The 24390-nt window shown below is 39.8% G+C and overlaps 1 protein-coding gene across 6 annotated transcripts in view; it reads right to left on the bottom strand.

Moving 5' to 3' along the window:
- Positions 1-765: 765 nt before the first annotated feature.
- ZMYND11 (zinc finger MYND-type containing 11) overlaps positions 766-24390 on the bottom strand; it is a 106227-nt gene continuing 82602 nt past the window's right edge. For all 6 annotated transcript variants that reach the window (XM_013185736.3, XM_048050543.2, XM_013185738.3 and 3 more), the window contains 11 exons: positions 18281-18358; positions 17762-17854; positions 16186-16273; positions 14955-15010; positions 14210-14287; positions 13545-13663; positions 11519-11726; positions 9609-9677; positions 7523-7795; positions 6252-6437; positions 766-1711 (listed from right to left, as the gene is read on the bottom strand). In XM_013185736.3, the coding sequence (XP_013041190.1) occupies positions 1589-1711; positions 6252-6437; positions 7523-7795; positions 9609-9677; positions 11519-11726; positions 13545-13663; positions 14210-14287; positions 14955-15010; positions 16186-16273; positions 17762-17854; positions 18281-18358 (1371 nt within the window). In that variant the 3' untranslated portion in view covers positions 766-1588. The remainder of the gene's footprint in view (positions 1712-6251; positions 6438-7522; positions 7796-9608; positions 9678-11518; positions 11727-13544; positions 13664-14209; positions 14288-14954; positions 15011-16185; positions 16274-17761; positions 17855-18280; positions 18359-24390) is intronic.

Here is a 24390-nt window from a genome sequence, read left to right as displayed (position 1 = left end):
TAGTCAATTAACTTATATCACCACTGTAAGTAAAAAAGATCAGGATTTCAATGGCAGTTCACAGAAGTCTTAGTTATATTTTCATCTTTACAATGACCCTGACAAATCCTAGAGAAAACTTTTTTAAAGGCTTTCCTCCTGATTCTTCAGCTTCCATCGTTCCATCATGTAATTGCTTTCAATAAATATCAAAGATCTAAATAAATATTTACAAATTATTCCTCTAACTTCTCAAAAAATAGCTGGATGATTAATGGGCATATGACTCAGTCTAAGACCAATCTTTGAAAGAAACTAAAATGCGGAGACACTTTAAAAGAAAAGCTATTTAAGTAAGCTTTACATCTATTTAAAAAATTGTCTCTGAACATGGATGCAATTCATATATCTATATATAAAACAAACGAAAAAAAAAAAATCATTTTTCAACTATCGATCCATTCCTATTGGTAATGCTTCTTAATCCAGACATTCCGCAAAATACAGACTTTTTACAAATCACGGCATCTTTAATACAAGAAAATTAACATGCATTATTCTTCATTCTGAGTACAGTGATGGAGCTCATTATTAGGCAATGACCCATTACTACAAACATAACGGCTTCTGTGAAACTTAAGTGCTTTTTCTCCTTTTATAATCAAGTTACAATGGACCAGGTGACACCAGATCATAGGCAGTCAAATGACATTGGATTGGGGAGGCTGAAGGGGGCGCAATAAAGAAATTTGTATGCCTCATAATTCCACATATGAATAAAGGTAGTTGTTTTTTTTTTTCTTTTTTTTTTTGGCTTTTCTTATTCTTGTTACAAGCACTCATGTTAGGACAAAGATGAAATGTGCAAACTTCAAAATTTAAATATTCATTTTTCTCTAAGATCCAGCTCAGTAAAAGATTACCCCAGTTCCCTGTGATTTTAAACTACAAGATCAAAGCTAATATTTTGTTATAAAAGTTATATATTGAAAAGAAATAATGAAAATAAAACACAGTTGGGAAATATTTAAGAAAAAATACGCAGGACTAGCACCTGCTGTGTCAACCCTGTTCCCTAAATTCAATCATGTACCCACTGGTATAACCAATAGATAATGCCTTTAAACAGTAAAATTAAGCTGAACAAAACCAGCTCAACAAGGTTAAGAAATAAATGTTACAAGGTAGTATGCTTCGTTTTTCTGAAACAGTTCTGTAGTTCTTACATTCAGATCTAGTTTTTAAATGTTCCTTTTGTTAAACTTGCATGGTTTTTTATTTTTTAGATCTGCTGCTTTTAAAGATTAAAATCTCTGTAAAACCTAAAAATGTTTTAAAATTTGCTGAAAATGCAACAAATTCTCTAGTTTAAAATTATTTAAAGTAACCTGCTCCCAGAGATGTTAAATTCATTTCGCTGACAAAATTTTGGAGGAGCATTAAACAGAAGATTGAAATTACTGTGCAAAATTTCTTTTACGAAAAGTGTTTAAAGGCTGGTGCAAAATGGGAAGCAAATTCTAAACAATTTTGGCTTCTTGGAAACAAAAACCGCTGTGTCTGAGAATAGCAATCATCGGGGTGGTTTACTAGGGGAGGAACAGCTCTTTCATCTTTTTCTGCGGCAGGTACGTTTGTGTTCAGCATGCCAGTGCTCCTGCTGACACTTGATGGAGCAGTAGGAAGTGTTCCAGCAGCAGTGGTACATGGCCTCCTCTTCACAGTTGTAGCACTGGAGAGAACAAACGAGACGAGATTACTGCCCTCGCAGGACCCCTTCTTAAAACACACGCGTGTTTTCACCTGCTCGTGGATTCACCAGTGCCCACGGAGCAATACTTCTCTTGTACTTATGCCTGGGGCACCCAAACACAGCAGGGCACTTTTCACACATGCTGAGAAAAGCAGCAATCTGTAGCAAACAGTCACAATGTTTTCATATTTTCCATACTTTGGATTATTGCTTTTGAAAAACCCATCTCTCGTTTCAGAAAACTTACCTCTCAGGGCAGTGGACTGAGATTTTTCAGCTGCATAATACAAGAACCATCTTTCACTCTACATTTGTATAGTGGCATCCTGATCTAGGTCTTAAAAGCTATGATAAATCAACAGGCACTCCCGGAGCAAGCAATTTCTGCACAGACTTCAAGATCTGCTTTCCTGAGGTTTTGTTACAAGCCTGATTTGTCCAGAGGTTGATGATGGCGCTGCAGTCTGGTGAAAACAAGACCTCCTGCTACACCAGTGCTACTGGGAATAGCAAGGAAGTGCCCTGACCTTCACGTCTTTCAGGAGCCAGGGAAGGCCTGGAGAACACAGGAGGAACACGGGCTCTTGGGCCTTGGCATGGTTGCCTGCATAGTACAAAATTCCTGTAAGAAGACACGCTGCACAGCCCCTGATTTCTGCAGAAATACCTGGCTCTGGGTAGTGCCATGGCAAAGACAATTTCCACCCTGGGACACGCAGAGTGCCCCCAGTTCCCCGGTAGCTGAAAATAACCCTGTGGCCTCTGGGGAACTAAACAAGGGGATCAATGTGCTGGTCAACGCTGCTGGGAGTCCACGAGGAAGTACGGCACCCAGACGGGCAAGGGGCTCTGTCTCCAGCTGCTTTTATACCACTTAAAGGAGTGCTGCACAAGCATTAACTAACATTCTGACAAAAACCCATAAATCTGGGTAGCGTGACTGCTAAGGGAGCTGCTTAAACTCAGCACCCTTGAAAAACAGAATCTAATGATCTCAGATTTGTCCTTTGGAATTTGTCACACTCAGAATCAGAGAGTATTTTTAAGAATCCAGTCTGAAACACCCACTGTATGCTGGGAAACGGGTGGAGAAATGTGCAGGCTGTGTGCACACCACGGAGTAACACAGAATTTACTTTTTTTGCAGTCTAGCTACAGCATTATTAAAACAGAGTGCTACAAAGAAAACAAACCCAATTGCCTTGAAACAAAACAAAAACTTAGCAAACCTACACACTACTAAAAGGTACAAGAAAGCTGCCTTTTACATTGGCTAAACCAGTAACTTTATTTACATCAGCGATAAAGGGACTGCCCGAGCTGCAGGAGAAGGGAACCTCCCCGCTTTGTTTTTATATTTGAGATCCAGGGAAGTTTGTATGTACAAATGTCTGCAAACAAGTGTCCTCTCAAGGCCTGTTTTCCTGTTTTTTCACGTTGCTGGCTGCCCACGAGCCTGTGGGAGCCATTAGGATCATCTGCTGGAAAGGTGCAGGGAACAGCTGCACCTCTCCATTACACACAGCACGGGCCTCAGCCCCGAGACCAGCTCACATCTGCTTGCTTGGAGAGATCAAAAAATAGCTAAGGCAGGAGAGGACAACTGATCTGCAGATCCTGCAGTTCCTTTTACACATGCTGGCCATACGTGTGGGATGTATATCTCCCCTTAAAAAGGAAAATAAAGTGTCAGCCAAGCTGGTACCAGCACATGTGGCAGAGAAGGCAAAATGCCAGCTGGCCTCAGGCCTCCTTCCCTTTGAATCTTCCTCTTTCTAAATGTTATCAGTCACCTGGGGGTTTGTTTCAGACAGCACCCCTCACGGACAAACTCATCCGCTTCAAAACAACCTGTTGCAAGTTAGAATAAATATACATGTAAGCCTTATTGGAAGAGACAGTGGTTAACAATGAGCTATGCACCACTTTTAAGCGGTGCTTATATGCAAGTAAAATAACCAGGAGAAACTACAAAAGAAACAGAACAGGAGCAGCACTCCAGCCTGCATTCTGTAGACCATCACACTGCAGAACCTCATGACCATTATCTCTGCCTTTTCGTTTCTTCCTTTCATTTGCTATTCACTTGAGGCATCTGCATGAAGTCCAAATTTTCTGAAGATATAAAAATGAAATTCGGTTAAGCCAAGGGGACTGGGACCAGCTAGGGAAACAGATTATGTGGTTCTTTAACCGTGCGTTAGCTCCTGAGGGCTGGGAGTGCGTCTGCTCGTGTGCCTGTCTAGCACCAACAAAATGATCCCTTTATTCTGACCAGATTTATTTTTTTTTTAGGTATACAGATAGAGTATGAATAATAGCAGCTGTATTCCCAAGCCTAGACATCTGCATTACGCAAAACCAGAGGTCTCTGGTTCTAATTAAAAGCAAAGCCACCAAAACTCATTTAGTACGTGTTAATTACATGAGATTTTAGTAAGGAGGTATCATTATTATAACAGCAGCGTACAACAGTGGTACTGTCACCACAGACACACCAGGGACTGTCATTAGTACCACCGAAGGACAAATCGCTGGGGAGTTGTGTAATTGGACCAGCTCCAGCCGCCTGAGGCTGTGTGTTGGCAGGCAGATCCATCAGCTTGAATGCAAAGGTGTTTATCCTTCCCTCCCTCTCCCACCACATGAAAACCAGCTGCCTGTACAAGGCCATCATTTAAGGTGGTAACTGACAGCTCTGGGCCCACAGGAAAAGGTGAGAGCGTCAAACGCTCCTTGTATCTTTAATTGTCTTGCTTGGAAAAAGGCATCACGCACATGATCATAAGACGCAGTGATGTGGTACCGCGGCACTCTAAAGGACAAGGTAAAGACACACTGGAGAAGACAAATGGAAGCCTCAGGAGTGTCCTTCCTAAATTCTGCCTTCAAAAGACAAAACCAAAAACAAAAGCCAGCTATAGCAAAGAGCCCGGACTCACAATCAAGTTGTTGTGATTGAATTACTGCTTATCAGCTGAACGGGGCAACAGTTCCCGTGTGCACACAGAATGGAGCAGATTTAACATCGTTTTATAGTGGTCAAAGCCAATTCAGTTTCCCTCTCATGTATCACAAGCAAAAACACGTACACAGACACCAGGGGCTGGTGACTAATTAAACACAGTAACTTGATCAAGTTTGAGACCTAAATAACTTCTGGGGTCTGCAGAGACAGGTACGTAGGGAGGAATTTGCTAACTGAGAGACCCAAGCACTGCCGTATCGTAACACACCCAGTAAAACTCTCCTAGGAACAGAAATGAAAACTCTACAGGAGCTCAAAAGGTATTTGAAGTAATTTCTTTTCTCTTTATTAAAAAAAATAAATTAGTAACTGTGATAGGCAGCAAGCTATTGTCTCACTTCAGTACTTCTCTCACTCCTCTACAGAACACAGTTTTCTCTGCAGGGGGCATCATTTCTTCTGTAAGAACAAGGAGTAACGAGGCTGAACACAAACAGCCCTGTACAGGGGAAGAAAAACTGTGCTGCAGACCTGAGCCAGGGCTGGCTGTCCCCAGGCAGCAGCAGCAGCTGGGACGGTGCTCAGCTGAGCGTGCCATCTTGTGGCAAGGCACCGGCACATTTCTCAGCTACACTTGGCAAAATAAAAGCTCAAAAGCTATTACAATGCAGTGTGAACATTAGCTTTAATTTCCTTCTTCTCTGAAAATTATCAAAGAAATAGACAACGTTGTACGTGTGCCAGGCTCAGTGATCCTCGGAAAAAGAGTTTCCATTCATACTCTACTAGAGACGAGCAGGACAGTGCTCTAGTACTTGCAGTGTTTGCCCAGATGCTGCACAGCCATCTGGGAGAACGCACTTTGGGGCTGAAAAGAAATCACAAAACAAACAAAAAACAGGGAAAAGTTTGCGGCATGTAGCACTGCAGAATGGTAAGTTGGATGCCTGGTTTCACTTTTCTAAAGGACATGAAAACATGCTTTTAGCAGGCAATGCCACAGATATGGTTTTAAAGTCTGAGAAAGGAAAGGAAATTTATTTTAGAAAGTCATGTTTTAAATATGTAAGAACATAGAAGAGCTGCAGAGAAAGCTAGGTGAGGAAAAAGCCAAAATTATATCAATATCAGCATTCTTAGCAGGGGAATCCAAATGGATACAGCCAGAGTTTGTACTTTCTAGGTACTCTCCAGGCCGTGAGATCAAAGTAGTGTGAACATAATGTAGAGTTTATCTGACATGGAGTACAATTACATGTGCTTAGAAACACTTAGAAAAAATATTTTGATACAAACAACTGGTTGGACTCAAGAAGATGGTCCTATCAACGCAACCTAAGTAAGATGAAAGTTAACAGAACCTGGAGTTCAAATTTGGAGGTGAAGAAAACTCGAAAGCTGAACTACAAAGGAAAAAAAACCAAACTTAGAGCTGAGAAACAAGTGAAAAGGCAACACCATTAAAAGTAAGGAAGAATACACCTTCAATTGGCCTGCAGTCTGCATTATACATTTCCAGTTACTGTCTGGTAATAAATTTTTGAGACTTACCCACTGCTTCTTCTTGGTCTGGGAAATCAGCTGCTTGTGCTGGCCTGCTAGCTTCTTAATTTCTTCTAAAAATTCTTCTTTGCACTTCTCCTTCACCTGCTTACATTTTCTGTCCATCTCACCTTGTGCATTGGCCACAGCTTTATTTACAGCCTGCCTCTTCTCTTCTTCCATCTCTGTACGCAGCTGCCGTAAGAAAGTAATTCAGCAAAGCAAGTCAGTGCATAGCTATTGGAATAAACCTATCATCTTTAAACCTCTGTTTCTGATGTGGGTGGAGGTAACATAATTAGAGATTTCTTCTATTTAGAAAGCAAAAAGTTATCTCCTTTAGAGCTATAACAAAACTTCCATCCCTAAGAGAAGTCCACAATAAAAATGCCATTATAGTTCTATTCTGCAAGGCAACTACAAAAACAGCTACACAGGTTCCATGTATATTTTCTTAAAGATCAGCTTAAAAAATTATGCATTTATTTATCTCAAATACTTTGTCTTTTCTAAATCTACAAGTGCATATGAATTTACAGCAAGGGCACAAGAGAAAATACAAAATGGAACATGCCTCAATTCAGAGGTACCTTTTTAATATTCATTGTCAGTGGGATTCCTTTGCCCCTGCTTACGTATGTAAAAGTTTGGTATCTTAGTCCTACAGGATTAACATCTAACCCCCCACATTCATTTCATAGTCCTTCCTCCACGAGGAAATTCTCATCTTGAGACAGGCATCTAAGGGAGGTCAGATAAATCATCCTCTGAGTTGTCTTGCTTTCTCCAGCCAAAGGTGACCAGTTCAGACTTAGGTACCAAATTTTTAGACAGTTTATCATTAGATGAGAAAATTCAAGCAAATTTCAGCCAATCTGTTTAACGTTTAGGTCAGAAGATTGACAGAAAAATTATTTACAAATAGGATTTAAACAATATCATTGTTTACAACCACACTTGACAATGGAGACAAAGGAAGGCTTTGGAAAAGGGTAATCATGAATGAACAATCAGTTTCACTTCTGGATCACAAACTAATTCCACTGGACTAGAATAAAAAAAAAAAAAAAAAAAGCAAAAGCTTTCTGTTTAAACTAAGGCCTGTTGGTACAGAAATGGCCTGAAAAGCAATATCGATGACTATTTTTATATGGTCTCTTTGAAAAAGGGTTTTTACCCACTTTCTGAAGGGTGGATGTTACAAAAGCAAAAAGGAATGTGAAATAAAAAACAAAAAACACTCCTCCTCTCCTCAAACCAGAGTGTTCGACAAGTATTACCTTTTCCACTGCCTCTCGCACAACTCTCTCAGTTTCTCTTTTGTGATCAGCTTTCATTCTGTCCTTGAAATCATTAAAGATTTTGGTGTATTTGTCATGGCACATGTTCTGACACACTCCATCATTACTGGTCTGGGTGCTCCGATGCAGCATTTTTGGAGAAGAGGCACTTAACTTCTTGGTCTGAGTTGAGACTGAAACTTTTTCAATGGGCTGAGGCATTGTGGGAATTTCCTGGCTTGAACTTACTGCTTCAGTTTCAGGTTCTGGCTCCTACAGAGAAAGAACAAACTTGCAAATCACAACTGAACAAGTTAACTCTCAGCTGCCCCGGAGAAAAAATGTTATCTGACTAACAACAGAGCAACTAATGTGAAAGGTGTTTGTTGATACTGGGGAGGCTCTGGTCAGGCTTTTCTGACCTCGGCTAGGAGCTCTCCTGAACAAAGCATACACATGGCATCAGTATGCCACACTCACCACCCTCACTTCTCCAACCTCAACAAAAAGTACCACCTTCCCTAGAATACCAGAGGCTATGCTGAATCGCTGCAGACCCAGTGGCACCAGTAAAGGGTTTCCACAGTCTTTTCCCCCCTACCATTACTTCTGAAGAAACTGTAACTGTGTGGCCAAGGTGCCTGAACATTTTTGGCAAATTCTGGGCTTACTCTGGCCCAACAGGCTCTGCTGGAGTCTGTAATATTCCATTTATTTCATAGAACTGCTGCAAAGATTGATTAGTACTTCAAAGGTGCTTTGAAGATGAAAGACTAATGAGCGTCTAGGTCTTGCTTCCAATAATATAGAACTAGACTTGGATGACCACAGAAGCTTTCTGTAATTACACAATTATCAAGAAAGAAATCATAGTTACCGTAGTGTACTGTACCGAGTTTAGCTTCTCATGTTATTACAGTGTAACATCAATTGTTTCTGCTGTTCAGAACAGATAGAAGTAATATCCCTGCAAACTCTTGGTGATATCTGATGTGTCTGAAGACAGTGGTATACATTGTTTGTTTCCTTTAACTTGCAGTCTGTGTGATGGGGCATTTGTTACCTCAACCGAGAGTCTGTGTATTCCCTTTTGCAACAACTATTTTCTCTTTTAATAGGTCACTCTGAATGACTTCTGGATCACTGATCAAACATAAACAGGGCTAAGAAAGCAAACGTTAAGGCAAAAATATATGAAGCAAATTACAGAATTTGCTTGATAGAAAATGCAATTAAAATGATGAGACATCCTAAAGTGTAGTCCAAGAAAGTTGTTCTGGCACTCAAATATAGTTTGTGCCCTGGGGAGCTACGGACAAGGGAGGTGTGCCACTACCACCACACTGATGAAGGTGCCTTGCAGAGCTAGCCCCGCAGCATCAGATATGACAGGGAAGCAAGTGCTAGGAGTGGCAGTAATTGTACTTCAGGCACAAGGGCAATCCCACATAGCTCTGGTGCTGAAATAGCCGAAGCCTGCCCTGTACTCTGTAGTGGGGCCCCGAGTCCTGTGCATATGTGCAACTTTTTCTTAGTGTTCATAATGCAGCTGAAACAAGGCCAGGAAAATGTACTCAAAAGTTAGTAAATGCTAGATTTATGGCTGTCTCAGCAACTGCCCTCTTGTGTACAAGCATAATAACACAGTTCCATAGTTACATGATCATAGGTTACTGTTTCCCCCAATTCACTCAGTCTGTGAGTTGGATAGATGAGGAAAGAATTTCTGTGGGCAAGTTTGGATATGACATGTTATGAACTTAATATTCTTGATCTCACAAGACACTTTTAAATTGCTGTTTTTGTTTTAGTTACTAAACTAGCTGAATTTGCTCTAAAGAAAAAGTTGTAAGCTGACTGTTGATTTATTTATGATACAGAATATTACCACAGTGACACCAGAGGCTTGCGTGTAGCAGGTATGATTATGTTTGTTGGCAAGGAGGACCAAGCTCTGGGGTCTGGAATTTCTAAGACTAATACTATAAAACCAGTAAAAAGTGACAGAAGCCAAAGGAGCATCTATTACCATTTCAGACTTTTAGTATTTTGCTATCTCTGCAAACATGCAATTGAGGTTACTTACTTCTTTTTTGAGTTCCATACTCTGGTTACGTCGTCCTTTCTTTGCTCTTGGTTCCTGAGTAACCTTCAGCTGTGAACATTAAGAAAAGAATACTGAATCATTCCAAACAACACTTCATATGAGTAGCATTCACTGTAACATGACTGATATACATTTTCTTTGTGAGTTTTGCAATTGTTTAATTTAGCAAATACAAAGTTGAATACAGTTATTAAATGAGAAGCATGTAAACCTTCTACATTATCAGTGATGACTATAATCTGATAAAAGAATACAATTCACAAGTTCTAATATTCAATATCTATTTGCTAAAATATCCTTAACTGTTCTTTGTGTTCATTTCACACGCAAATTCAATTGATTTTTGGAATATTCTGATATCAGCAACTCATAATTAGGTAGCAGATCTTGTTGAAGCCAGAAAGTAGCAATGATCAAAAAGAAAATGTATATAAGGAAAGACAGTAAGATTATCTAGACTTGCTATAATTTATTGTAATTGTATACATGGAGGGTCATTAAATGTCATGGCTTAGAAAAAAGCCAATCTCTAGCAAGTAGAAACAAGGATAAGATCTAAGTGAATGGTATATTATCCTACAGTTGCTTACAGTACAGTTCTTACTCCTGACTTTGAAGCATCCAGTACTAGCTAGTGTTAGTGACAGAACACTGCAGATTATTTTAGAGCTCTGAGTTTGATGGTTACTCCTGTGTTCCTCCATCTGGGAAACCAGTGGAAAAGGTATAAGCATTAACCAAGTGAAGGATGAACAGGTGCGACAGGATAGAAAATATGCAAATGGACACTCGAAAAACTGGCAAAACTGTTACCTTTCATAAATGCTATTTGTGACTGTTTTCCCGTTTCATTCTACAGTATTGCACAACTACATGCACAACATTAAATAAGAGGGGCTACAAAAGGCTAGCTAAGCAAACAAAGCTAAAAAGAGAAAATAGATTTGGTAAGAAGCATCCCCTTAAAGCAACATCCAGTTTAATAAACTCTAAGATTTTAGCCACAAATTAGATGATAGACCTGTTGGACCAAAGGGCAGAGGCAGTGGGTCAAAACACACTGATCTTTTAAAATACAGACTTAGAGAGAGGCTGGTGTTTTTAAATGAAGAAAGATGTTGCCAGGGAAGAGGTCGCCAGAAATACTGAGAAGCATCCTGCAAGTTACGAAAATCTTCCTGCCAAGCCAGCGATAGTGAATACGTAACACGCTCTTGGACAATGAATGACTAGCAAGGACCAGCTTTGATACGGGAATTTCCATGTGGCAATGCAAAGTTTTCTATCTTGGGCCTCTGTGCTCTTCACCTTTGTTAAAGCATCATAATTTTTTATTGTTTTGCAGAATTATTTTTGAATTACTTTAAGCAGTTGCTGGTCACATGCTCCTGAAGTGCCATGGTTGCACCTAACTTTAGTTGGACTGGCTGAAAATGTCATGGTTGGTGTTACTCAAGGATCTGTAACACAGAATACAGTCCAAAGGGAACACACTCCAGCTGTGAAAAGGCTGAACAGCTACGGGGCTGTCCCTTGATGAGAGTCCAAGAAGGCAGTGTTGCAGTCCATCTGATATCCGTGACATTTAACTTGAACATGCCTGTTTAAGTTTAGAAATCTCGGTCTGTCTCATCAAGGTGCTGTAGGTGACAAAGATTTTGAAACCTTCCAGAGGTCGTCTGAGAAAATGAGGAAAGAGAAAAACTTTATATTCTTGCTATTACTAAGCTACAAAACATGGGGAAAATAAGCCTTTGAACCTTCTTACAGTTACCATAAAACCACAGACAGAGCACAAGGCTAATATAAAAGTAGATTAATCAAATGTATGTCATTTTTGTACCCTATAATAAATTTTCCCCGGTTGCTAACATTGCGGTGGCACTCACTTGCTCGTTGCTGGTAGAGGAGATACTTGACTCTGCCTCCTCTTCCCCTTTATCCTCGTTCTTTGATTTCCAGAATCTTCCCTCACGAAGAAAACGCTGGTGCAGTTCCAGCTCATCACAGGCCTTCTTCCACCCCATACTGCGTTTCACATGCAGCCGATGGATGTTAACTGTGATATCTTGGATGTTTTCAGAGGGGATCCAGGCCCTTTTAAATACACAGTACAGTCAGGTTCAGAAACATTAAATACAGATGAGGGATCTTGACTTTAAAAACTGACTTCAAAATAGCTGACAATTCCTATTTGCGGAGTCTTGCATGTTTGAAAAAATGTGCTGCATACTGTGAGACATTTGTGTTATTATAAGCACTTACTAGCTGTGGGTGCTATGGCTGAAATTCTCTCTCATTTTTGATGAGCCACAAACCTCTCCCAGCACCAATAGCACTCCCATCTCCCTGCTCTCTTGCTAAATGCCCTGAGGCAGACACAGAAGCATCTTTACTGAAGGTTCATTTGCTAATCTGATTTAGCCCTTGACCTCTCTCCTAAAAGTGTCAAGGTATGTACCAAATTATCACTTTGAATATAGATACTTTGTGGCTTGATCCTGTCCATCAGGACAGAGCTCATACAGGGATCATCATGCTCTTTTGAATTGAATTCATGCCAGTGACTTGGTTCCAAAGGTACTTTGTCCTCTTAAATATTTTCAGAGAGTCCTCACAGAGTTAGATGGGCAGCTCTTGACATTTTGAAAGGTTATACTAAGCACCACTGGATATTAAAGAAAAAGAGTTACTGCCATGCACATCTACATAACAGAGTAAATACAGTAACAAATTAGATGTCTGTGGTCAGATTCTCAGTCCTTGTAACATAAATATCACTTCAGAGAAGTTAGAGAAACAGATCTAATGTATACCAACTGGGAATTCAGCCTTTCATTTTTCAGTGCATTAGATAAGCAATGGCTCTCTAGTAAGAGGTATTTTGCCTTTTCTACCAGCACACATTTAAGAAAAGTTGCAAGCACCTCATCCCACAATGGTCATGTTACTTAATAGTTCGAAGCTGTGTGAACTTAATGTCAGAACTGCTAATAAGGGAAACTGCATCTGCAAACAGACTCAAAGTAAAACATTCTGTGATTGTGACGCAAATAAAGATCCTTTACCCACTTTATGCCTATCAGAAAATCTTGGTAGTTCATAGCAAATGAAAACGTGTTATATAGCGTGCAAGTTATGCTAAAGGCAATTTAAATAAACAGCCTCATATAATACCATTACTGAATTCTCTAGGCTCTTTTGGGATGCCCCAAAATACACCATTTTCCCAACAACCATGAGTTAGTTCGCAAATATCTCCTCTGCTTTATAAGCATATAAATCAAACAGGAAAAACCAAACCAAACCAAACCAAACCATCAGTACATCCACTGTAGTAACACTACCATAACCCTCCCCAAACACTGAACAAATGACAACTGAATTTGGAAATAAAAGCTGTGAAGTTTCCAATCCAAAGATTTTTTCTCCGAAACTGCACACCATCTCCCAGCAGGAACTCCATCAATGTTCTAGCACTGAGATTGAAACATTAGTGAGGTATTATATTACTAAAACATAAAATTGTAGTGTGCCTGCTCAGAAGAGAACATTGCACAAAGTCAATACTGCTGGTAGTAGGAGTACATTTCTGTCCAATTTTTACCTTGGCATGGATTAGCAGACCGCTACTGATTTGACAAAACAGTTCTGTGGACAGAAGTTCATTTGCTTTCTTTAATTAAAATGGCATTAAGTAACATCCCTATGGCAACTGTGGAAAGGGAATCTCTGAGCCATTTGGCAACTTCGAATGTGTTAGACTGAGCTTTAAACTTTCTGAAACAATTATGGCATCATACACAGTCTTTCTAGTGTTGGCAACCAGCTAAGCCAGGATTTACAACATGATAGATGAGATAAACTCTTTTAAGTATTGTTTGTAAAAAGCAGCACATGGAATTAATAAATTACCTTTGGTGGTGATGGCCAAAAAAGCGAACATCGACTTGATTGTCCTCTTTCTGCATGACTTTGGCTGGCCAAAACCCGAAGCCTTTCATTTTGGCCCAAACCAACTCATGATTAGGTATCTGCAAAAAATGTTGTTTTTATTATTGGATATGAAGTATTACACCAATTCCTCCCACAAATATTTTACTGTAATAGTATACTAGCATCTTAAGAACATGGTTGCCGTTTATGTCTAATGCTTATTTTCATTTTTATTTTCTTACAATACATGTTTGCCTGTTAGATATATTGGTTGGATCAAAGTCAAAAAAACACAAAGTCTGAAAAGGGTGTAACTGTCTATTGAAAGCAGAGATCTTAAACGCCCCAAAATTAAACTTGTCTTTCTTCATAGCTTTCTGCAGGAGTAAAGTTTTATTTCTGTAAGCTCCTTATTTTCTTGTAAAAGCATTTTAACTGCCTGATAACTAAATTTTATTATCTGCATTGTTACAGCTTTGAACTTCAATCAACATTTTGTTTGTGTAAAATATCTAGACTTAGAGTCTTAACTATATATTTGAAACATGCTTAGAGAAATTGAATATTCAATGCATTAATGACACCAAAACTGCAGGTATTTACAGAGAAGAGCAAACAAATAAAAATCTGTGTCAGCAACATACGCAAGGATAGCAGAACCAATTGTCAGGTCGCGCATTTGACAAATAGAAACAGTTCTTGCAAAGCTGCAGTTCATCCAGCTGAAAAACAAGAACACATAAATAAGCTCCAAAAATCCTATTTCTACGACCTCACTAGTATAACTCTTTCTTAAGTGGTAGAATTCTTCAGTCCTGCTTGCTAATTGGGTGGAGTTACTTCTGTCTGCGTAAATGAGGTGTGAAACAGTGACTTGAGAGCAGATGAAAGACAAGCTGCACAAACATTATTCATGCTTTTGAAAAACAAGGGAGGGGGAGGGACTAATTGAATTCCTAATGATTTATTAAAGCTAAAATGCAAAGCATAGTTCTTTAAATTCATCAATATTTAAAGCAGATTCTGAAAGAAATAATTCAACTGTACAAACAGAGTAAGGGTGACAGCTGCCCCTAGCTATATTTTTGGTCTCCTCTGAACATTGATAAATGTTTCAACGCCAGTTACAGAATTTGGTAGGAATCCCACTTCAAGTTGAAATTATACTAGCAAGTACAATTATTTCTAGTCCAATTGTGTATTACTAGACTATTTCAAAACTAAAAAAAAAAAAAAAAAAAAAAGGAAAAGCTATTCTGAATCAGCAGTTAGAATTTCACGAATTTCACATCCTTCTTGTATTTGTAATGGGAAGGAATCATCCTCCTAGATTCTGAAACAAAAGAAACAAATAGCTTGTCTATATTGTGGTTATTTGGTACTACTTACTTCATGACATGTGTCTTTGTAAAGCATCCTCGCTATATCAGCTTGTTCACTGTCCGCTATAAATTAAAAATAAAGACTATAAACAATCACAGTACGATCACAATGCTTAAAAAGACTTGCAGCTGCTATGACTTTCATGCTGCAATTGTCTTGCTTTAGAATACAAAACATAATTCAGCCACTTGGATAACCCTTCCATTTCAAATTTTCTAATGATCAGTTCTATATTTGCTTGCTCTTTTATGTTTATATGCAAAAATACTGTTGGGAGCTTTTAAACTGAACAATACAAATATAAATCTGAGGAGCAGCAGCAGGGATACAGGGTTGCTTTTAATAAGGATCCAGTTTCTTTCTCTGCTAATGTCTTAACAATTGCCCTAAAACATGGTTCTCTGCTACCACCACTTGAAGGAACACAGGTACAATCAATTTCTGCTCAAATCACTGTACAGTCAATTTCTGCTCAAAGTAATGCTTCAGAAAGTATTTATCACTATGGGTTTCCTTTTACACCTGCGTATTTCTCTATTAGCACATTCACATCTCTCCCTGCCAACAACAGTGTGGGTTGTCTGACACTAGGAATAGCCTGATCTCAGTCTCCTCCCAGTTTCCTTGAGACGTCTGTGGGGGAGAACCACATCCTTACTGAAATGATGGCTCTGGAGAACCTTGTTACTGGACCTGGATATAGCTTCTGGAAGTAGTGGTGGTGTTTTTCCCTTCCAGCCAGACTGTCCCACCCTATCAAATAATCACTTAAAACCTTCCCAGCGGCTGGCAGCTTTTCTGATGACCCCTTTCCTGATGGCACCAGCAGGGCACTTCTAGTGTGGATGTAGCTGTATCTGCTACTGCATTAAGGCAGATATTGCACACAAGTGAAAAAAACACACACCTGTAGTGCACATTTCTGCTGATGCAGCACATCAGAGATTGTACCTCTTTCCACTCTAGAACAATGTATGTACACTGGAAGAAATCTGTAGTGTAGACTGACTTAGCAGAAGAAACAGGATGTCAAAGTTGTACATTCCCACTGATAGGCTTAGCCAGAAAGGACGAAAATAGGAGTGTAGCAGGTGGGCAAGAGCAAACCCTGCAGTAAGTCAAGTTCCCTTGCAACTTACTTTGGTTTGTAAGGGCTCTCAGATGACTTTATCTACACTTAAGATTATATTATAATAAGATAAATCAAATAATGCAAGTAGTAAATGTAGCACTTTACCTCCATAGAAAATCACTGTGTTGTGTAGAAGCAGCTGAGCATCTGCTTTGAACTCCTCATAGCTCCTGTACTTTCCTTCATTTACTTTCTATACAAAAGAAAACACAAGACTGTGAAAACACTGTCAAAGTGTTGTACTTGTTTTATGCAAAGAAGCCTTCATGGAAATCTGCATTATGCAATACAGATCAGACGCTGCCCTTCCTGCATACAAAAGTAACACTCGTATCTCTTTGACATGGTTTGGTAGTACCTGAACACGGGCTGCAGAGGTTCCTTTATGCAACGCCTAGCAGTAAAACAGGTGCTTTCATGTTTGATTAAGTTAAAAAAAAACAAAAACACTACATCCTCTCAGTTATAATGGGGGTAAGTCTGAGCAGGTTCATCATAAGATGTGACCTAGGACACTTATTCATATGAAGGTATATTTCCTGAAGTAAAGATTTTATACCTTAAACTACATGCTAGTTTCAAATCAATGTTGACTGCTTTTATAGTTCCAAGATCTTCCTTTGACAGTGAGTGCTTTCTGATGAAGGCTGATTGCTTTAGTCTTCCAAACTCATAACAAAAACCTACAGGGAGCCATGCAGTTCATTTTCCTAGAGTGGTCTAGTAAGGATTGCAGTCTTTTCAGTTATGCTCTGTGAAGAATATATATGAGAATTCCAATAATTAAACAAAATATCTTTGGTTTCTGGGATGTTATCAAGGCCAAAAAGACCTTCTGTGGAAGTGGGTGAAGGTGACAGTGAAAGGGAAGCCTGACCAATTTTCAGGTTCAACCAGTATTGCCAGTACTTCAAGCAAGCCAGTAGTGGTTGTCTCCAAAACTGTCAGTGTGGCTATTGTTTATCCATATGTTTCAATAACAATAATAAAGCAAAGGCTTTTTACACCTGTAGTTGTAAAGGACAATATATACTAGCATGCCATAGCAATCGAGTTGCAGCAATGAACAAGATGAATATGCTATCCATTTTGGTCATATATAGTTCATTTCCATGAGTCACCATCAGACCTTCAGTTCAGAAAAAAAGGAAAAAATATCTACTAGAACTTTATTTTTGGAACCATTAATGCAAAACATGAAAAAAAAAAAGACTTTTTTTTGTGATCAACAAAATGATTGGTTCTTTATGAATCATTCATATGTTTATACAGTTGACAGCTATACAATGTCTCAGGGACTAAAACTGGAATATGGTCAAAAACATTGGGCCAGATATGCAAACACAGGCACTCAAGTCCATACTCAGTGACTTAGATAAAGCATATTTAAAAAAAAAAGATTTCAGCTACCTGCAGCTCCTAGTAAAACCTTACTACAAAATGGATTGAGGACATTCTGTGTCTGAAAACTAGGCACCAGTCAAGATGTTTTCACTTGGTTACCTATTCATAAGGAGAAGCATGATATTTTAAGATCCCATATTCAATGCTGGCTACAATACTGAAATACTCATCATGAGGAGAATTAAACAAGATTAGTGTTTGTATTAGACCTTAAGGTTATCTTCACTGATAAAAGACACCATAAACAATGCGAAAGTTAGAAAGCAAATCACTCTACCTCCTGTATAGTAGGAACATCAACAGCTGAGTGCACCAGCCTCCGATACATTGGGTGTTTGTTGTCCTTCCCTTTCTTGTTTAGATCTATAGCCTGAAAGGACCATGAGACACTGCAAGTTATTGCATTGAGAATCTGCTTAAAACATACACAAAAGATTAAAAAATTGGAATAGCTTGGAATATTTCAGGTGGGGAACACACAAAGCACAACTAGTCCTCTACAATCTTACACATTACATGCATCTCAAACCTGAAAAATGTCCATTTCAGAAGAGCTGACCCATGTCTTCAGAAGAGTTTATGCCCATGGCATAAGCTATTCCTGCCAGAATGATACTACTCTAAGCAATGAGACATGATAAACGTATGTTGAAATACACACACTGCTTATGACAAGGGAAATTAAATGACACCCTCTTGTAGCCTTCATTCCAGCACAGTCACACATGACCAACTGCAGTTACATCCCCTACAGTGCAACCCAACACTTGGATAAACTTTCCTGTTCCAGACTCACCCGCTCCTTCATACGAGAGACTATGAACCGCAGGTATGTGCTCATCTCTTGTTTGCTTGTGTTTTTCTTCTTGATACTCTGTCAAAGAAAAACAGGATCATATTATTATTTTAAATTTGACTTCAAAATTCATCTACCAAATATTTTATGTGTGTCACAACATTTTTTGAAAAGGTAACTTTGGATCACAGTATATATCAGACATGTTTTTAGGGAAAATCTCTTCTGGGAAATCGGTAACACTAACACGTCATAACAATCATACGTGTTGCTTTGAATTATGAGGACTTCAACTATAGAATTACAGGTTTTATTTCCACTTATATTCATACTATTTTGTCAAAACCTCTCACGTAAAAAAAATGTATTAGAATAAAGTAATGAAGAAAGGCATTTTAGGGAGTATTTTAATTATTATTTTTTAATTAGCAAGGCATTATTATTTTCAGTAAAGTAAGAAATGAGTTTTAAAAGAACATCCATTATTATCTATAAATTATGTGCTTACTAGGCAAACAGACTCTGTCTAGGACAGACTCAAATACTGCTCTAGCCAGTAAAAACTCTTTCTACTGCTCAAGAAATATTGCAGTTATTATTTTTTGTGGTTCTTCCCTCACGAAATCTAACCCAAATTCTGGAGCACAGACTGCTTGTTTTTAGCAGCTCAGAATCCAGAACTTTTCATCATCTTGGACTAGTACAGAGTCTCATCCCCACCCTTCAAAGTCAATCCAGGCTAGTGGGAAGCAGAAAACATGCTGCTGAAAAGCAGGTGGCTCTCAAATGCCAAGTGTGCTGCTACAAACCAGCCTTTCCAACCTCTGGTCACAGGGGCTGTGTGCAAAGCTCTGTGTGGCCTTACAACAGCTAGCTGAAGTGCTATCTCCTCCTTGCTCTTGCCTACAAGAGTTCTCCAAAACAAAAGTGCAGTGAATCAACAGCATTGGTTCCAGGCTTATTATCCTGCAGTCATTCTCAATCTCTCTCAAAAATGTGTACTCCTCCTCGCACGTCTGAATACACTGAGTGCCAAGCTGAGTTCTCCCCTTCTCATGCATCACATCACCACCTGTATGCAAACCGTGGGGACCATACTCTTTCTGCCACACCTGCCTCTTCAGATTTGCATGGTCTTTAGCAAGATCTGCACACTTACGCAGATGCTGCTTGGCAAACAATATTATTTATGATGCACAAGAAGAAACAGAATCCAGTTTACTATGTCCTAATAGGTAGCTAAGAGAGGTAAGAGGCTTATGAACTATTTTATCACTAGGAGTGTGTTACTTTTAACTGAAGCATTCGTATCAGACCCTGAACATATAGAGGGAGGAGATATGTTGAGTACAGAGCAGCTACTGTTACATGTTTTCTTAGCAGAGTATAAGTTACACACTAATACAAAAATAAAGAAAAAAAAAAAAGAAATTTGACCAAATCTCTTCTGCTTATATTCCTCATGAAAGACACTGACGACCCTGAAATCACAGGTTGGCCTTTGTGCTACAGCTAGTGTGTAAGCTATTCATCTCAGGATTGTACTTACTACCTCTTAAAATTAAATCAAAATTGCACATAGCGCTACCGAGGTAGGCGTTTATTCAATTGCTTAACGGTATGCATAGAATCATTTCAAACTGCGCTGAAATATTTCTACCTCACCATAACATGGCATATGCTGTACTGTTAATTGCTTCTGCCCCATAATGATGAACCTACACGGGTACTACAGCATGCAGAATACCACGATAGCTTGTTCCTGAGAGGACACTGCCACTATTGGGTAAAATGCAGTATTGTGGAAAGGGCCAGCAGCAGGGCTTTCTAACACTTCTATCACATTTGAGCATTATTTTCACGCTGTTAATCATTCCCAGACCTTCCGCCCAAACTCTGGAATGAGACAGACTTTTACTCTGTGCCGTATGTCTGAATTACCTTCTGTATGTTCACGTTGAAAGTAAACACGGCACGCAGCAGTCTGCCTTGAGAACGTGCATGATGCTTACATTCAGTTCACCTAGTCAGTTCTGCATAAAACAACATTCCTACTCAAATGGAAACCCAAAGGTGCATTAAATTTTCTGCATTAAGAAATGCCACTGCCATTTTGTCATTTTAGACAACAGAGTGCTGTATGCTTGCTAATGACACAGCATTTTAACAGACTGAGACTTATTAGGACTCAATAAAATTGACTTGCAGAGACTAGTCCTCTTTTTGTGACACGGCTCTGAATTTATCATCCTTTACAAGTATTTCGAAATTCATGTGAACCTTTTTTCATGCCTGCTGGGCAAGACAGTTTGTAAGAGAATGTGTTAAGATAGATGGTTTACAGATTTATCCTTCAGATCGTAATGAAAGAAAGATAGCTGCTTTTGTATCGTTACTGATGTCAGCAATTAATATCGTCCTAAGCACCAATGAAAATGATATAATTAGCTTGCCAATTCGGGCAAACTTGATTTTCTCCACTTTTCTTTCAATTCCCTGTACTGATATATTTTAAGAAAAAATCGATCTTCAGGTTCTAAATATTGAAAGGTAATGAATTTAGGGAATAGAAGCCCATCAGCAAGCAAAATGTCTTTTTATGGCAAGGTTACCCACCCTCTGTAGAAAGTTATAATAAAACCATCTTATTCACTTTTCAGCAAAGATTAGCCCTCTAGGAGGTACCACTAACACATTGTTTGGAAGCTATGACTGAAAATGTGTAATTAAAAGAAAACAAAACAAAATAATAAAAAATGAAACAATTATGTATTTTGAAGACTTGCAGTGTTCTTGGGGAAGTCAAACTAGAAAAACTTCAAGCAAGAAAATAGACAACATTAGATGGGACATATGATTTACATAAAATCTAATTGTTTTGCTCTGACACAAGAAAATGTACCCACTTTTGGGCCCCTTTATAGCCAGAGTGATATAAAAGCAAGTACAAATGCAAATCAGGTCTTTTAATTTCCTACTTTGGGGAAAAGCAAATGATGATGGCTTGTAATTTTGTACAAGTGGTAAGATCCACTGCACATCCTTTCCCCCAGTCAGATCTACTAAGGCACACTACTGCAACCCTTGTGTAAGTACAAGTTTATTTCAAAGAGGCTGCTAAGATTCGTTTCAACTCAAACAGAAGTTTCAGGATCTTTATACTTGCAGATATACTCTTTGTGGACATACCATGTTAATATAAGGCTTGCACTTATTCTGGCTGGGGTGGAGTTAAATTCCTTCACAGCAGCTGGTATGGTGCTGTGTGTCAGATCTGTGACCAAAACAATGCTGATAACACACTGATCTTTTAGCTATGGCTCAACAGTGTTTGCACAGCATCAAGGACTTCTGTGTTTCTCACCGTGTTCCTGAGTGAATAGTGTGCAGGAGGCTGGGAGGGGATACGACCAGGTAGATGACCCAAACTAACCGAAGAGCTGGCCCATGCCACGTGTCATCATGCTCAGCAATAGAAACAGAAAACTGGCTGTTTAGGGATGTTAGCCATCTTTTGCTCAGGTAACAGCCAGCCTTTGTTTGCATCCCTTGTTTTATTTTCTCTCTTCTTCCACTTCTCAACAAGTTTTCTTGCTTTTACTCCTCCTTTCCTCTCCTCCTACCCTACTGAGGAACAGAGGGGGTGAAGAGAGTCAGCAGCTGCGTGGTGCTTAGCTGCCCACCAGGGAGAGCCCCCAGCAAGGAGGATTTTTAAATCACACCAATTTTTTAGAGAAATCCATGGCCTTTCTGCATGGAACTGAAAGGCTTGGTCAGGCATACATGTTTACATAGTGAATGCAGGAGTGAAGCCATAAACTTGATAACAGCAATCCTCATGTAGACGATTCATGAGACCTGTAGGTGGAAGGCCACGGCTACCACCTACCCTTGCTGGTGGGTGCAGGAAATACTTTTATATGCTTTACTGGCTGTGCCCCATCTATTTCTTAGAAGCTGCTACCTGAAGGTTGGATTTACATTGCTGTTGGTATTCAATATACCAAATTAATAATACAGCTTAGCTGTTAAAGAGGGTAGCAATACGTTGCAGTGTGCAGGTGTGACTGTAAGTGACGGTCACTTCTGGCATGCTTATAGTGCAGGAATTTACTATAAGACTTTACGAACTACATGAGGTTCGTAGCAGCTAGGGGGACTCCCAAGGCAGGCACTGTCCTGCAGGAGCACTGTTTATGATTGAAGTGACTGTCCTTTGCACCCCGAGTTAGCATGTAGCTGTCAACTCCTGGGGTGACTAGGTCACTATGCTGCAGTTGCTGCAATTTTCCTTTCGAGAAGGAAAAAAAATAGAGACTGCATGGTATAGGTCTGACAAGTGCAGAGTTAGTGGCAGCATTCTGTCTAGCTATAACCAACACAACGACATTTTTGCCTTACAGTCTCCCATTAACCAAATTTTTTCCCTTCCTCTCTCAACTGTCACGTGTGCATGCACTGAAGAACTCCATGTATGGGTGAGAAAAAGTTCAGTGATGGATTAGGTGAAGGCTGCTCAATGACAGATACACATTACTAAGTCACCAGTTCCATTTTCAGAAGCAATTCAGGTTTCCAGGCCTGCATCCACAGAGGAGAGCTATGTGTACAAATCTAACATTTATCCACCGCTGCTGTTTACAAACTCCCTGCTTCACCCACAGGCCCTTGGATTTTTATTTTTTTTTAGGGCTTAAATTTACAGAGGAATTCGGTGCTATATATGGAAAGCTTTACTTCTCTGCCATCCTCTCAAACTCTCTGCCCTAAGTCAGGCCCTCAGGTTTTCTGCACCAGTGACAAAGTTATGCAGACACAGAGGACGGGTCACAGAGCAACCAGTGCCCTGACAGGGAACAGCCTGATCACCAAAACAACTGCCTGGGAAGAACACAGCACAAGGCCTCCCTCTTTCAAGACTACATGCAGTTACATGAGACTTTTCAGACAGTTAGGTGCTTTTGGAGACATTACAGCTGAATCCACAAGTTAGTTTGTACGATGCTTTCAGTAACTCTGAGTAAGAAGCACCACATAAAGTAAATATGCTTTTATGTGCACAGAGTGGAAGCTTCCCAGTTTTCCCACTGCTGTGGACAAATTCCTTTATACTTCAGTAAATATGCCCCACGCAGTGTCCAGTTCTGCTGGCTCCCTGTTTTACTTCAGGGAGCACGGGGCTGTGAGGTGGACGGGAGAGGCCTGCTGAGCACTGGCACCTCCTCAGAGGGGGGCTCCGTGCACCGAACCAGGTGGTGCTACCATCGGTCCTGTACTAGGCCCTCCCTTCACCACCCAGTTCACTGCTATTTGTTGTGTACAAATGCCAGGTCCTGTTCACGGAATATGTTTCGTCATGCAGTTTTTGTACTGGGTCTGGCTTGGATACGTTCCTTTTCTTCATAGTATCTCTGTGGCGCTATGTTTTGGATTTGTGACCAAAACAGCGTTGGTTACACAGGGATGTTTTAGCTGTTGCTGAGCAATGTAAGCAGTCAAGGACTTTTTATGTCTTGAGCTGCCTTGCCAGTGAGGAGGCTGGGGGCACACAAAAAGCAGGTGGGGACACAGCCAGGACAGTTGACCCCAGCTGACCAAAGGGACATGGCACACCACAGGACAGCAGGCTCACCAGTAAAAGCTGGAGGGAAGGAAGGGATAAGTGGTAACATTCAGAGCTACGCTGTTTGCCTTCTGTTAAACCTGATGAAGACCTGCTTTCCTGGAAAGGGCTGAAATCTGCTGCTGCTGGGAAGTGGTGAATGAACTCCTTATTTCGCTTTGTTGGTGCGCACGGCTTTTGCTTTACCTATGAACCTGTATCTAGCTGAACCCACAAGTGTTCTCACATATGCTCTTTTAATTCTCTTCCTCATCCCACTGGGGGGAGGCGAGTGGGTCTTCCAGGCTCAGCTGCCTGCAGAGGTCAACCCTCAAGAGTTATCTAACAAACTCAGAGAATTTGCCTCTTCCGTAACACCCCATAAAGTCAACATCATTCTCCATATTCTCTCTTCCATTCTTGTATTTTATATTAGCTATCTTGACTGATCCCCCATCTAACTATTTGATCCGCTTCACTTAAGTACTCTTCATATTTCTACATTTGT

Source organism: Anser cygnoides, chromosome 2 (assembly GCF_040182565.1).
Source record: "Anser cygnoides isolate HZ-2024a breed goose chromosome 2, Taihu_goose_T2T_genome, whole genome shotgun sequence".
NCBI classification, from domain to species: domain Eukaryota; kingdom Metazoa; phylum Chordata; class Aves; order Anseriformes; family Anatidae; genus Anser; species Anser cygnoides.
Note: the sequence above shows the minus strand (reverse complement) of the source record. Positions and strands in the feature narration are given on the sequence as shown.